This window comes from Mastigoproctus giganteus, chromosome 12 (assembly GCF_048544385.1).
Source record: "Mastigoproctus giganteus isolate SK-2022 chromosome 12, ASM4854438v1, whole genome shotgun sequence".
Lineage (NCBI taxonomy): Eukaryota > Metazoa > Arthropoda > Arachnida > Uropygi > Thelyphonidae > Mastigoproctus > Mastigoproctus giganteus.
In genome coordinates this window covers 130438100-130454074 of record NC_143586.1, presented here as the reverse complement: position 1 = coordinate 130454074, position 15975 = coordinate 130438100, and the positions used below count along the sequence as shown (strand labels likewise).

Genomic DNA, 15975 nt, shown 5'->3' with positions numbered 1-15975 from the left:
TACGAGAAATCTCTGACAAAAGGATGCAAAGAAAAACAGTAAAGAGTTCTTTTCTTATGTAACTCTAGAAGGAAGGGGATAAATCAGATTGGTCCACTTGATATCGATGGTTCAACTGTTAATGATCCTGCTCAGGTAGCTAACAAACTAAATGAATATTTTGCATCGACATTCACACATGAGGATTTATTCAGTGAGGGGAATGCCAGAGGTGAAGTAAACTCTGGCAGTAAGTTAGATAATCTTGTAATAACTGAGAGTAAAGTGGAGGAGAAATTGTTGAAGATAAACACAAGAAAGGCAACTGGGGTGGATGGGATCTATCCAGTTATATTAAAAGGAGGCAGCAAAGGAAGTACACCCTTAGCCATAATTATGAGAGCTTCCTTGGACTCAGGGGAGGTACCCATAGACTGGAGATGTGCAAATGTCACCCCAATTTAGAAAGGAGGATCAAAGGCTGACACAAGTAATTAAAGACCTGTTAGTTTGACTTCTGTTCCAGGAAAATTAATGGAGGCACTGGTTAAGGAAGCACTGCAGGATCATCTGGACAAGACTTCAGTTATAGTTCGGACACAGCATGGTTTTGTTAACGAGAAGTCTTGCCTGACCAATCTGATTGGATACTATAATGCAGTCACAAAAGAACTGGATGCAGGGAATAACTTTGATATTATATACTTGGATCTTAGAAAAGCTTTTGATACTGTTGCACATGGAAGACTGCTGCACAAATTGGACCAGTGTGGCACTGGAGGCAAATTGCTGCTGCTGTGGATGAAAGGGTGTTTGAGGGGGAGAAGACAGAGAGTGGTAATCAATAGACACTGCTCATCGTGGACTAATGTTATTAGTGGAGTCCCTCAGGGTTCAGTGTTGGGTCCATTATTGTTTTCTGTATTTATAAATAATATTGATGATGGCATATCAAGCTTAATGTCCAAGTTTGCAGACGATATATAAAAGTTGGCAGGGTTGTTAAGGACACTACTGATGCTATGCTGTTGAAACAGGATCTGGAAAGGTTGAGCAGATGGGCTGAGAGGTGGCAAATGAAGTTTAACATTGGCAAATGAAAAATAATACATATGGGAAACACCAACCCCAGAGCAACGTATGAACTCTGTGGTACTACACTGACAGTGGTAGAGAATGAAAAGGACCTGGGGGTAATTGTGCAGGCAGATATGAAGTTCTCTGAGCAGTGCCAACGGGCTGCTAGAGTAGCTCATGGTGTCTTATCAATGATATACAGGGATTTTTCTAGCAGGGATAAGGAGGTGATTATTCCCTTGTATAAGGCAATGGTCAGGCCACACCTTGAGTATTGTATACAGGTCTGTAGGCCTCATTTCAAGAAGGATGTAGAGCTGCTGGAACGAGTACAGAGAAGGGCAACAAGGTTAGTGAATGGAACAAAGGGTTGCTCTTACGAAGGAATGCTTAAGTTTTGCAAATTACAGTGTCTGGAGACTAGGCACCGGCGAGGTGACCTGATAGAGGTGTATAAAGCCTTGAATGGTTTGAGCATGCTCAATGCTGATGGGATTCTGCGTCTTGCTCACAATAATCACCTGAGAGGGCATAAATTCAAATTGAGGAAAGACAGATGTAGGATAGATGTCTGGAAATTTGTCTTTAGCCAGGGGTTAGTTGGTTGGTGGAACAGACTTCCATCCCTTGTTGTGGAAGTTGATAGCCTAAATAAATTTAAGGCTCAGCTGGACAGGTATTTCGAACGAACGGAGGGGTGAAGTGGAAGTTTTTTGTTTTTTTTTTTCCTGGCTGATGCTGCATAAGCTTGCTTTCTTGCATCATATGCCTCTACTAATGCTAATATTACCACCTGCGTGTCATTTGTAAATTGATATATTCTAAATTCATTAGAGAATAAAAAAATTATCATGGACCAGTGTATAATATTCCGATCGATATCATACACAGCATGCAACTATATCAGTCCCCCCCCCTCTCCTTTTGTAGAATTATAAAGTGTGACAATTGATGGCTTTTTGCCCCCTTCCTCCTGCTGCAGCATCAGTTTTACTGCCATTATGTACAATATCAATTAGAATAACGTTTTAGCCATTTTTTCGTAATAGAATAATGTTGTTACACCTTCCTGGAATGCAAATGCTCTTGGGTTATCCAATTTAATGTTCATGGCCACAAACTCTACCAGATTTTTTTGCCATGGGAATTCCCATATAGGTGAGCATTGGACTTTGAGTAGCTTTTGAATAGCCCAAAACAGGGCTACATTTCATTGCATCTGGCCAAGTACAGTACAGTACAGTACATTTCTGTATGACAAACCATTCTTGGGGAATACAATGGAGTAATGTAAATGATATCACCTCCCCTTTCATAGCAACTCAGCTTTCACAAAGTGAAAATAAACAATATAAATAGATTACAAAAGAAAAAAAAAAAAAATACATTCAAGACTAAAGTCATTATTAGGAAGATAGAAAAACAATCAACAACTAGTCCCTAACTGCTGAGTCACAGGATTAAATATTTTTCTACTGGACCTATCAGGGGATGAAATACTACACACGCTACTGTTTTCACTGTTTTCAATATGACATTGCAGCCAAAACAACAATGACACTGAGCTGAAGACTACATGCAAGCACCGTAACACAATTTTAACCATGAAACATGTTTTCATTGAAAACCAGAATTTTATCAATGTTTTTTAAACGTCATTTATGTTTTAGTGGTTTCCACCATCTGACTGAACTTCACACATTCAGTCAGATTTAATACAAAAGAATAACGTGTGTGAAAATTCTCAATTTTACAAGTTTTAAACCTGTATAATAATTGCAGTGTCTGGAAACTAGGCATCCATAAGATCTGATGAAATCCTTCTTGCTTACACTTTACACATGAGAGGGAATAAATTCAAATTGAGAGAGGATGGCTAAGATGTGTGCAAATTTGCCTTCAGCACTGATCCCACTGGAAGTCAGCATTTGCGAACCGTTCCCGAGGCAGTAGGATGGATGAGTATTCAAACGTTGAACTTGCCGACATGCACCTCACGTATGGAGCTGCGGACTGTAATGGGCACGCCGCTTGGCGCTTGTACCAGGAACATTTCCCACATAGGCGTGCTCCTCATCATACGATTTTCGCATGTGTGCACAGAAGGTTACGTGAAACTGGTTGTTTCACAAGAGGTACCATGAATCGAGAGCGAACGAGGAGGACACCAGACAATGAGGAGAATGTCCTACGTCTTGCAGAAGGCAATCCGAGTACGAGTACTCAAGCGATAGGCCAACGATTGGGTATTTCCCAATTCACTGTATGGAGGATACTGTCAACAAACCAAATGAGTTCATACCATCTGCAATGCGTCCAATCATTTGATTGGACGCATTGCTGACTTCCAGGGGGATCGCTGTTCACGCAACCTCCCGTTCAACGTCCTCTACCACATGACGAAGGCATTTCGGACCCTGCAATGCTATGTGATTCTGATTCGTCTTTGTGCCCTCTACACCTCCTGCAAGTTTGTCGCACTGGTAGTGAATCACCCTGTATATATGATGGACATAATGAAACTATTAGTAATTGAGAGATTTGAATAATTAAATGATTTCCTATAATCGAAGATTGATTATGACCCCTCGATTATGCTCATCATATAATTTTAACTTGCTAACATAATTGTAGGTTACCAATAACTTTTAACATATTTAATTTTGAACTTTGCATTGCACTCTAAGTTGCCAGTGTGCCATAAAAAGGTTAAATCAATCAGGGCTACAGTCAGCTGACTTCAGGTAGAATAACAGGGCTCCCCAAAAGTTATTCTGGGCTTAACCACTTGCACAACATGCAAATCAGCCTGTGAACACATGTTGTACAGACAAAAGATGTTGCTTATATTAAAATTAGTCATCTTATATGGGAGGGGAGATGACTCCAAAAGGAAGCAGAATTGCTTCCCTTTTGGAGGAGGGGGTTGTAGAATACTGGAGTGGGGTGGGATTGTAGAATATTGGAGTGTTATGTTTGTTGTTTGTTATTTGATTTTTAGGAGCATTAGCAACTAAGGCCATATTGCTCCGGGGATATGCGGTGGTCATTCCTTGACCTTTCCATATTTGGTGGTCATGGGCTCGAACCCCAGTCTAATCAAGAAGCGTGTGCTACGCACTGCTGCTCCTGCCCACCTGGCTACAGAGGCACCCAATACTGGAGTGAGGGTGGGGTTGTAGAATACTGGTATAAGCTACTCCCTGAACAAACGATCAGCAAAAGATGTGTATTCACTTGTCCACAAAAGTGAATACACATCTAACAACAACATCAACATAAAAAATTCTGTGTACTGAAATTTTTATGATGTTTTTATGTTGTGATTTATCACTTTTTGTTTAATGCATTTTTTAAACACTGGGTTTACATGAAAAAATTGTGCTTTCTTAAAATATGTACATAATTCTTAATGGAGAGTACTTTATTAAAATTTGTACTTTGATCACTACAAAAGAAAATCCACCCATCAAAGATACAAACCTGTTTAATTCTCAGCAAACTTATTTGTCAATATCATGTTAAAAAAAGAAAAAAAGATTAACTTTACCTTTGTAAAAAAAGGAGCTCTAACACAGACCCAGCAGTTGCATTATATAAATATGGTTTTTTCCTTAAAACTTCCATCTGATCTGTTGTCAAAATCCAACCTGGACTTATTTCTGGAGATTTCCTGTCTGTTTTTGCATGCATCATTTTACTTCAAATACCTTAAAAATGATGACAAAATTATCTTGTAATACAACTTCTGTCTAGGAAAAGGGGAAAGTAACAAAAACAAAGTATTTACATCCATTTAAATGCATTTTATTATTTATTAATGGTAAGACTGCAGGTTAAAAACAAACATTACATTGATGTAATAACTGATATAAAACCTCTCAGTTTCGAGACAGGTTAGTTACAGATACATTGAAAAAGATGCATCTTAAATCATACATTTAGGTATGTGCTGGTGGCCATATTAAGCTGTACAATAGGAATATGGTTTAACTAATATATATATATATATATATATATATATATATATATATATATTAATTATGTGATAAGCTATCATGCCATCAATTAAGAAAATATTTTGGATCATATATACAGTATTACCTTAATCATAATTCCAACTCAATTTAATTAAACATTTTGGTATTTTAATAAAAGTTAAATTTTGTACTTTCCTAATTAGTGTAAAATAATATCTGTCCATGTATCTGATGGTATGTTTACAAGGTGTAAAAGTGTGAATGAATTTCAATATGTGTATGTTTGTCAGGATGCTCATATTGGCCTAATGACGCTAATGGAACTAGTAGTTGTTGGTGACTCTTGTCAGGGAAACGGGAAACATGCTTTGTAAAAAGGATAGGTGGAATAGGACCAGGGTATGTCTGCCAGGGGCAAAAGTTGATGACGTTGTAGAGCGGATATCATCTTTCAAGGGCACAAAAGGTGATATAGTTGTACACGTTGGCACTAATGACATTAAGAGTAGGAGACCGGCGGAATTACTTGACAAGTACAGGTCACTGATGAAAAAAAGCCATGAATTAGGGTTGAAATTGAAAGTGTCTGCAATTCTGCCCAGACACGATAGGAGGGAGTATATGATGAGAGCCCTGTCAATCAATTCGGCCCTGGAAAGATTGTGCAGGGCTCAAGGGGTAGAATTTTTTTCTGCTTGGTCTGTACTTGTTAACAGGAGAGACTGCTTCTACAGGGATGGGATACACTTAAATAGAAAGGGTGCAAGAATGTTTGCTGATGCTATCGAGGCAATGTTAGGTGGGTCGGAAAACTGCTAGATTGGGGGGATACAAGGACTAATAGATTAACAGTAGCCACTGGCAGAGGTGAAAGTGATTCTTGCACTGCTTCTATTGAAATGAGCCGCAGCCTGGAAAATAAGATGCAGGATATTTCAGAGACTGCTGGGAATCATTGGGGTACAAGTAAACACATGGGTTGTGTTAGGGTAGCTAAGAAAAAGAACAGGTGCATGTATACTTGTGTGTACACCAATGCTAGGAGTTTAGTAAATAAATTTGATGAATTTGAGGTATTGCTCAAAACATCAAAGGCAGATATTGTGGGGATTTCAGAGACGTGGTGTCACAAAGATATAAGAAATGCAGAACTGGAATTTGGGGAGTACAATGTCTACAGAAAGGATAGACAGGATAGGAAGGGAGGAGGGGTTATGCTATTAGTTAAAAAACACACAAAATCCAAGGAAGTGAAGCCAGTCGACATCGCTGGACAGTGCAGTGTCGAGTCAGTTTGGTGTGACATAAGCATTGGGAGATCAAAATTGAGAGTAGGAGTGTGCTATAGGCCTAATGACTCTGATGAGTATAATAAGAAACTGTTCGGAGAAATAGAGTGGGCCAGTAAATCAGAGAGTCTTATAATGGGGGATTTTAATTTCCCAGATATTGACTGGAATTTGGGGGCTGGTCACTCACACAGTAGCAAGGCTTTTGTGGATTTATTGGATGATTGTTTTCTACATCAGCATGTTCGGGAGGCAACTAGAGGGAGTAATACTCTTGATTTGATTATCAGTAGTGATTCTTCATGCATTAAGAATCTGCAGATAAATGAACCACTTGGTGGCAGTGATCACAGTGTGCTGAAGTGGGAGTTACTCAAAGAGGTAACTACCATTAGGGGTAAAGGGAAGGGGTATTGCTTTCGTAAAGGCGACTACAATGGACTGAGACAGTATTTAAATTCTATACAGTGGGATCAACTGATGATATTGCCAACAGCAAATTCAAAATGGGAAGCATTCAAAGAACTTTGAACTTTGTTAACAGGAGAGATTGCTTCTACAGGGATGGGATACACTTAAATAGAAAGGGTGCAAGAATTTTTGCTGATGCTGTCGAGGCAGTGTTAGGTGGGTCGGAAAACTGCTAGTTGGGGGGGATACAAGGACTAATAGATTAACAGTAGCCACTGGCAGAGGTGGAAGTGATTCTTGCACTGCTTCTATTCAAATGAGCAGAAGTCTGAAAAACAAGATGCAGGATATTTCAGAGACTGCTGGTAGTCATTGCGTTACAAGTAAACACATGGGTTGTGTTAGGGTAGCTAAGAATAGAAACAGGTGCATGTATACCTGCGTGTACACCAATGCTAGAAGTTTGGTAAATAAATTTGATGAATTTGAGTTATTGCTCAAAACATCAAAGGCAGATATTGTTGGGATATCAGAGACGTGGTGTCACACAGATATAAGTAATGCGGAACTGGAATTTGGGGAATACAATGTATATAGAAAGGATAGACAGGACAGGAGGGGAGGAGGGGTTATGCTATTAATTAAGAAACACATAAAGTCAAAGGAAGTGAAGCCAGTTGACATCGATGGACAGGGCAGTGTCGAGTCAGTTTGGTGTGACATAAGCATAGGGAAATCAAAATTGAGAGTAGGAGTGTGCTATAGGCCTAATGACTCTGATGAGTATAATAATATATTGTACAGGGAAATAGAGTGGGCCAGTAAATCAGAGAGTCTTATAATGGGGGATTTTAATTTCCCAGATATTGACTGGAATTTGTGGGTTGGTCACTCGCACACTAGCAAGGCTTTTGTGGATTTATTGGATGATTGTTTTCTACATCAGCATGTTCGTGAGGCAACAAGAGGGAGCAATACTCTTGATCTGATTATCAGTAGTGATTCTTCATGCATTAAGAACCTGCAGATAAATGAACCACTAGGTGGCAGTGATCACAGTGTGTTGAAGTGGGATTTACTCAAGGAGGTATCTACCATCAGAGGTAAAGGGAAGGGCTTTTGTTTTCGTAAAGGCGACTATGATGGTCTGAGACAGTATTTAAATTCTATACAGTGGGACCAACTGATGATGTTACCAACAGCAAACTCAAAATGGGAAGCATTCAAGGAACTAATCTTGGTGGCTACCAGGCTTTACATACCAACTAAGAAATATTGTTCAAGGTTTAGGCCTAAATGGTTGTCAGATGGACTAATGAGACATGTGGCAGAGAAGAAAAATGCATGGGATACATACAAATTAATGGGTGACATGGAAGCCTATGATAGATATAAGTTGGTCTGTAACCAAGTCACAAAGGAGATTAGGCAGGCAAAGGCAGACTACGAAAAATCCTTGGCAAAGGATGCAAAGAAAAACAGAAAGGAGTTCTTTACATACTTGAACTCGAGAAGGAAAGGGATGAATCAGATTGGTCCACTGGATATTGATGGTTCAACAGTTGAGGATCCTGCTCAGGTGGCTAACAATCTAAACGAGTATTTTGCATCTACATTCACGCATGAGGAGTTATTCAGGAAGGAGTATGATGTAGGTAAAGTAAACATTGGCAGTGAGCTGGATGATTTTGTAATAACCGAGAGGAAAGTGGAGGAGAGATTGTTGAGGATAAACATAAAAAAGGCACCTGGGGTGGATGGGATCTATCCAGTTATATTAAAGGAGGCAGCAAAGGAAGTATGCAAACCCCTAGCCATAATTATAAGAACTTCTTTGGACTCAGGGGAGGTACCCATAGACTGGAGATGTGCAAATGTAACCCCAATTCACAAAGGAGGATCAAAGGCTGACACAAGTAATTATAGACCTGTTAGTTTAACTTCTGTTCCAGGTAAATTAATGGAGGCACTGGTTAAAGAAGCACTGCAGGATCATCTAGACAAGAATTCAGTTATAGCTGGGACGCAGCATGGTTTTGTTAAGGGCAGGTCTTGCCTGACCAATTTGATTGGATACTATGATGTAGTCACAAAAGAACTGGATGCAGGGAATAACTTTGATATTATATATTTGGATCTTAGTAAGGCTTTTGATACTGTTGCACATGGAAGACTGCTGCACAAATTGGAGCAGTGTGGCATTGGAGGCAAATTGCTGCTATGGATAAGGGGATGGTTGAGTGGCAGAAGACAGAGAGTGGTAATCAATGGACACTGCTCAACGTGGACTAATGTTATTAGTGGAGTTCCTCAAGGTTCAGTGTTGGGTCCATTGTTGTTTTCGGTGTTTATGAATGATATTGATGATGGGATATCAAGTTTAATGTCTAAGTTTGCAGATGATACAAAGGTTGGCAGGGTCGTTAAGGACACTACTGACGCTATGCTGCTGCAACAGGATCTGGAAAGGTTGAACAGATGGGCTGAGAGGTGGCAAATGAAGTTTAACATTGACAAATGTAAAGTACTACATATGGGTAACAGTAACCCCAGAGCAATGTATCAACTCTGCGGTACTACACTGACAGTGGTGGAGAACGAAAAGGACCTGGGGGTAATTGTGCAGGCAGATATGAAGTTCTCTGAGCAGTGCAGACGAGCTGCAAGAGTAGCTCATGGTGTCTTGTCAATGATATACAGGAATTTTTCTAGCAGGGATAAGGAGGTGATTATTCCCTTGTATAAGGCAATGGTTAGGCCACATCTTGAGTACTGTATACAGGTCTGGAGGCCTCATTTCAAGAAGGATGTAGAGCTGCTGGAACGGGTACAGAGAAGGGCAACAAGATTAGTAAATGGAACAAAGGGTTGCTCTTACGAAGAAAGGCTTAAGTTTTGCAAATTACAGAGTCTGGAGACTAGGCACCGGCGAGGTGATCTGATAGAGGTGTATAAGGCTTTGAATGGTTTGAGCATGCTCAATGCCAATGGGATTCTTCATCTTTCTCAGAATAATCACCTCAGAGGGCATAAATTCAAATTGAGGAAGGACGGATGTCGGATAGATGTGGAAATTTGCCTTTGGCCAGCGGGTGGTTGGTTGGTGGAACCGACTTCCATCACTTGTTGTTGAAGTTGATAGCCTAAACAAATTTAAAGCTCAACTGGACAGGTATTTCGAACGAACGGAGGGGTGAAATGGGAGAGGGTTTTTTTTTTTTTTTTTTGGCTGATGCTGAATAAGCTTGCTTTCTTGCATCATATGCCTCTACTAATGCTAATGCTAATGCTAACTTATCGTGGAAGCTACTAGGCTTTACATACCAACTAAGAAATATTGTTCAAGGTTTAGGCCTAAATGGTTGTCAGATGAACTAATGAGGCATATGGCAGAGAAGAAAAATGCATGGGATACATACAAATTAACACGTGACACGGACGCCTATGATAGATACAAGTTGATCTGTAACCAAGTTACAAAGGAGGTTAGGCAGGCGAAGGCAGATTACGAGAGATCCTTGGCAAGGGATGCGAAGAAAAACAGCAAAGAGTTCTTTACTTATGTAAACTCTAGAAGGAAGGGGATGAATCAGATTGGTCCACTTGAGATCGATGGGTCAACTGTTGATGACCCTGCTCGGGTAGCTAACAAACTAAATGAATATTTTGCATCGACATTCACACATGAGGAGTTATTCAGCGAGGGGAATGCCAGAGGTGTATTCAACTCTAGCAGTAAGCTAGAGAATCTTGTAATAACTGAGAGCAAAGTGGAGGAGAAATTGTTGAAGATAAACACAAGAAAGGCACCTGGGGTGGATGGGATCTATCCAGTTATATTAAAGGAGGCAGCAAAGGAGGTAAGCAAACCCTTAGCCATAATTATGAGAGCTTCCTTGGACTCAGGGGAGGTACCCATTGACTGGAGATGTGCAAATGTGACCCCAATTCACAAAGGGGGATCAAAGGCTGACACAAGTAATTATAGACCTGTGAGTTTAACTTCTGTTCCCGGAAAATTAATGGAGGCACTGGTGAAAGAAGCACTGCAGGATCATCTAGACAAGACTTCAGTTATAGCTAGGACACAGCATGGTTTTGTTAAGGGGAAGTCTTGCCTGACCAATTTGATTGGATACTATGATGCAGTCACAAAAGAACTGGATGCAGGGAATAACTTTGATATTATATACTTGGATCTTAGAAAGGCTTTTGATACTGTTGCACATGGAAGACTGCTGCACAAATTGGAGCAGTGTGGCATTGGAGGCAAGTTGCTGCTATGGATAAAGGGGTGGTTGAGGGGGAGAAGACAGAGAGTGGTAATCAATGGACACTGCTCATTGTGGACTAATGTTATTAGTGGAGTCCCTCAGGGTTCAGTATTGGGGCCTTTATTGTTTTCTGTATTTATAAATGATATTGATGATGGTATATCAGGCTTAATGTCCAAGTTTGCAGACGATACGAAGGTTGGCAGGGTTGTCAAGGACACTACTGACACTATGCTGCTGCAACAGGATTTGGAAAGGTTGAGCAGATGGGCTTCGAGGTGGCAAATGAAGTTTAACATTGACAAATGTAAAGTACTACATATGGGAAACAGCAACCCCAGAGCAACGTATCAACTCTGTGGTACTACACTGACAGTGGTAGAGAATGAAAGGGACCTGGGGGTGGTTGTGCAGGCAGATATGAAGTTTTCTAAGCAGTGCAGACGGGCTGCAAGAGTAGCTCATGGTGTATTGTCAATGATATATAGGAATTTTTCTAGCATTTGTACTTAGAACGGTTGTTTGTGAGAAAACTTTACTCTCATTGATTACAAGATACCTCCACTTTACTCAGTTATTACAAGATTATCTAGCTTACTGCCAGAGTTGAATACACCTCTGGCATTCCCCTCACTGAATAACTCCTGTGTGAATGTCGATGCAAAATATTCATTTAGTTTGTTAGCCACCTAAGCAGGATCATCAACAGTTGAACCATCGATATCAAGTGGACCAATCTGATTCTTCCCCTTCCTTCTAGAGTTTACATAAGTAAAGAACTCTTTGCTGTTTTCCTTTGCATCCTTTGCCAAAGATTTCTCGTAATCTGCCTTCACCTGCCTAACCTCCTTTGTAACTTGGTTACAGACCAAGCTTTGGTGTAGGTAGAAAATGGGAACAATATTAGGGCGTTTAATGGTCCTATGAACAACACAAATGTCAGTAGCTTATATCTCTCATAGGCTTCTGTGCCACATGTTAATTTATATGTATTCCATGCATTTTACTTCAAAAAGATCAAGCGGGTTGGCTGTATGGTTAGGCTTGTCCGGTATCCTTGCAGCTAAATGAACAATCTGTGCAAGCTCATTAGTAATTGCAAAAGCCTCAGCATCTCGACCAGCTGGGCCGGTATGACTAGAAAATGGAAGCCAGATGGAGTTGTGAATGCTAAAATCAACAAGGAAAATTACCTCACTGTTAAAAAGTCACTGGAAAAAGTCAGGTTGCAAAGAGAGGAAGTCAAAGAGCTCCTAGTGATTAGTGGAGTTGGGAGAATGGTAGAGACAACAGATGAATTTGACACAATGAGGTAGAGAGATTTTAAGCCAGAGAAGATTAAAAAGAGGAGATTCCAAATTACCAAGTCTCTGACAGGGAATATCGGAATGGACATATGCACAAGTACTTTGAGGCGAAAGGAATCATACAGCGAATAATTTGGGCAACTGAGATGAGCAGTAGTTGAATGAACCGATAACTGAGATTCTGTCAGAAAAAGTACATGGGGTTTGGCAGACTGCAAGTGGAAATGGACACCGTTGAGATTAGAATTGAGACCACGTATATTTGTGGAATGAACGAGGAAGTGTTTGGGAGATTTAGATCTTTTTGCAGATAAACTTACTTTATTAGTTTGACAATTCATGGTGTATTCAATAGTAAGTAAAAGTGGGGGGGGGGACATGCTGTATGAAGCAATGAAATTTTTGGATATGGCGTACGCATGGTAAGAATATACCCAGATCCTTAACATAATATGATGAAAGTATATGATGAGAGCGTTGTCGATCAATTCGGCCCTGGAGGGATTGTGCAAGGCTGAAGGGGTAGAATTTTTTTCAGCCTGGACTATACTTGTTAACAGGAGAGATTGCTTCTACAGGGATGGGATACACTTAAATAGAAAGGGTGCAAGAATTTTTGCTGATGCTGTCGAGGCAGTGTTAGGTGGGTCAGAAAACTGCTAGTTGGGGGGGATACAAGGACTAATAGATTAACAGTAGCCACTGGCAGAGGTGGAAGTGATTCTTGCACTGCTTCTATTGAAATGAGCAGAAGCCTGAAAAACAAGATGCAGAATATTTCAGAGACTGCTGGGAGTCATTGCGGTACAAGTAAACACATGGGTTGTGTTAGGGTAGCTAAGAATAGAAACAGGTGCATGTATACCTGCGTGTACACCAATGCTAGGAGTTTGGTAAATAAATTTGATGAATTTGAGGTATTGCTCAAAACATCAAAGGCAGATATTGTTGGGATATCAGAGACGTGGTGTCACACAGATATAAGTAATGCAGAACTGGAATTTGGGGAGTACAATGTGTATAGAAAGGATAGACAGGACAGGAGGGGAGGAGGGGTTATGCTATTAATTAAGAAACACAAATCCAAGGAAGTGAAGCCAGTCGACATCGATGGACAGGGGAGTGTCGAGTCAGTTTGGTGTGACATAAGCATAGGGAAATCAAAATTGAGAGTAGGAGTGTGCTATAGGCCTAATGACTCTGATGAGTATAATAAGATATTGTACAGGGAAATAGAGTGGGTCAGTAAATCAAAGAGTCTTATAATGGGGGATTTTAATTTCCCAGATATTGACTGGAATTTGTGGGTTGGTCACTGGCACACTAGCAAGGCTTTTGTGGATTTATTGGATGATTGTTTTCTACATCAGCATGTTCGTGAGGCAACAAGAGGGAGCAATACTCTTGATCTGATTATCAGTAGTGATTCTTCATGCATTAAGAATCTGCAGATAAATGAACCACTAGGTGGCAGTGATCACAGTGTGTTGAAGTGGGATTTACTCAAGGAGGTAACTACCATCAGAGGTAAAGGGAAGGGTTTTTGTTTTCGTAAAGGCGACGATGATGGTCTGAGACAGTATTTAAATTCTATACAGTGGCACCAACTGATGATGTTACCAACAACAAACTCAAAATGGGAAGCATTCAAGGAACTAATCTTGGAGGCTACCAGGCTTTACATACCAACTAAGAAATATTGTTCAAGGTTTAGGCCTAAATGGTTGTCAGATGAACTAATGAGACATGTGGCAGAGAAGAAAAATGCATGGGATACATACATACAAATTAATGGGTGACATGGAAGCCTATGATAGATATAAGTTGGTCTGTAACCAAGTCACAAAGGAGATTAGGCAGGCAAAGGCAGACTACGAAAAATCCTTGGCAAAGGATGCAAAGAAAAACAGAAAAGAGTTCTTTACATATTTAAACTCAAGAAGGAAAGGGATGAATCAGATTGGTCCACTGGATATTGATGGTTCAACAGTTGAGGATCCTGCTCAGGTGGCTAACAATGTAAACGAGTATTTTGCATCTACATTCACGCATGAGGAGTTATTCAGGAAGGAGAATGATGTAGGTAAAGTAAACATTGGCAGTGAGCTGGATGATTTTGTAATAACTGAGAGGAAAGTGGAGGAGAGATTGTTGAGGATAAACATAAAAAAGGCACCTGGGGTGGATGGGATCTATCCAGTTATATTAAAGGAGGCAGCAAAGGAAGTAAGCAAACCCCTAGCCATAATTATGAGAGCTTCTTTGGAATCAGGGGAGGTACCCCTAGACTGGAGATGTGCAAATGTAACCCCAATTCACAAAGGAGGATCAAAGGCTGACATAAGTAATTATAGACCTGTTAGTTTAACTTCTGTTCCACGTAAATTAGCACTGGTTAATGTTAGCACTGGTTAAAGAAGCACTGCAGGATCATCTAGACAAGAATTCAGTTATAGCTCAGACGCAGCATGGGTTTGTTAAGGGCAGGTCTTGCCTGACCAATTTGATTGGATACTATGATGTAGTCACAAAAGAACTGGATGCAGGGAATATCTTTGATATTATATATTTGGATCTTAGAAAGGCTTTTGATATTGTTGCACATGGAAGACTGCTGCACAAATTGGAGCAGTGTGGCATTGGAGGCAAATTGCTGCTATGGATAAAGGGATGGTTGAGTGGCAGAAGACAGAGAGTGGTAATCAATGGACACTGCCCAACGTGGACTAATGTTATTAGTGGAGTTCCTCAGGGTTCAGTGTTGGGTCCGTTGTTGTTTTCGGTGTTTATGAATGATATTGATGATGGGATATCAAGTTTAATGTCCAAGTTTGCAGATGATACAAAGGTTGGCAGGGTTGTTAAGGACACTACTGACGCTATGCTGCTGCAACAGGATCTGGAAAGGTTGAACAGATGGGCTGAGAGATGGCAAATGAAGTTTAACATTGACAAATGTAAAGTACTACATATGGGAAACAGTAACCCCAGAGCAACGTATCAACTCTGCAGTACTACACTGACAGTGGTGGAGAATGAAAAGGACCTGGGGGTAATTGTGCAGGCAGATATGAAGTTCTCTGAGCAGTGCAGACGAGCTGCAAGAGTAGCTCATGGTGTCTTGTCAATGATATACAGGAATTTTTCTAGCAGGGATAAGGAGGTGATTATTCCCTTGTATAAGGCAATGTTTAGGCCACATCTTGAGTACTGTATACAGGTCTGGAGGCCTCATTTCAAGAAGGATGTAGAGCTGCTGGAACGGGTACAGAGAAGGGCAACAAGATTAGTGAATGGAACAAAGGGTTGCTCTTACGAAGAAAGGCTTAAGTTTTGCAAATTACAGAGTCTGGAGACTAGGCACCGGCGAGGTGATCTGATAGAGATGTATAAGGCTTTGAATGGTTTGAGCATGCTCAATGCCAATGGGATTCTTCATCTTGCTCAGAATAATCACCTCAGAGGGCATAAATTCAAATTGAGGAAGGACGGATGTCGGATAGATGTGGAAATTTGCCTTTGGCCAGCGGGTGGTTGGTTGGTGGAACCGACTTCCATCACTTGTTGTTGAAGTTGATAGCCTAAACAAATTTAAAGCTCAACTGGACAGGTATTTCGAACGAACGGAGGGGTGAAATGGGAGTGGTGTGTGTGTTTT

General features: G+C 40.5%; 1 protein-coding gene across 2 annotated transcripts in view; it reads right to left on the bottom strand.

Annotated features, from left to right (window-relative positions):
* The window catches only part of LOC150077428 (choline/ethanolaminephosphotransferase 1-like), a 188617-nt gene that overhangs the window by 149923 nt on the left and 22719 nt on the right, over positions 1-15975 (bottom strand). Inside the window, exon 2 of one of the 2 annotated variants that reach the window (XM_090386011.1) lies at positions 4607-4808. In XM_090386011.1, the coding sequence (XP_090242137.1) occupies positions 4607-4752 (146 nt within the window). In that variant the 5' untranslated portion in view covers positions 4753-4808. The remainder of the gene's footprint in view (positions 1-4606; positions 4809-15975) is intronic. The other variant, XM_090386010.1, reaches the window with a different exon arrangement.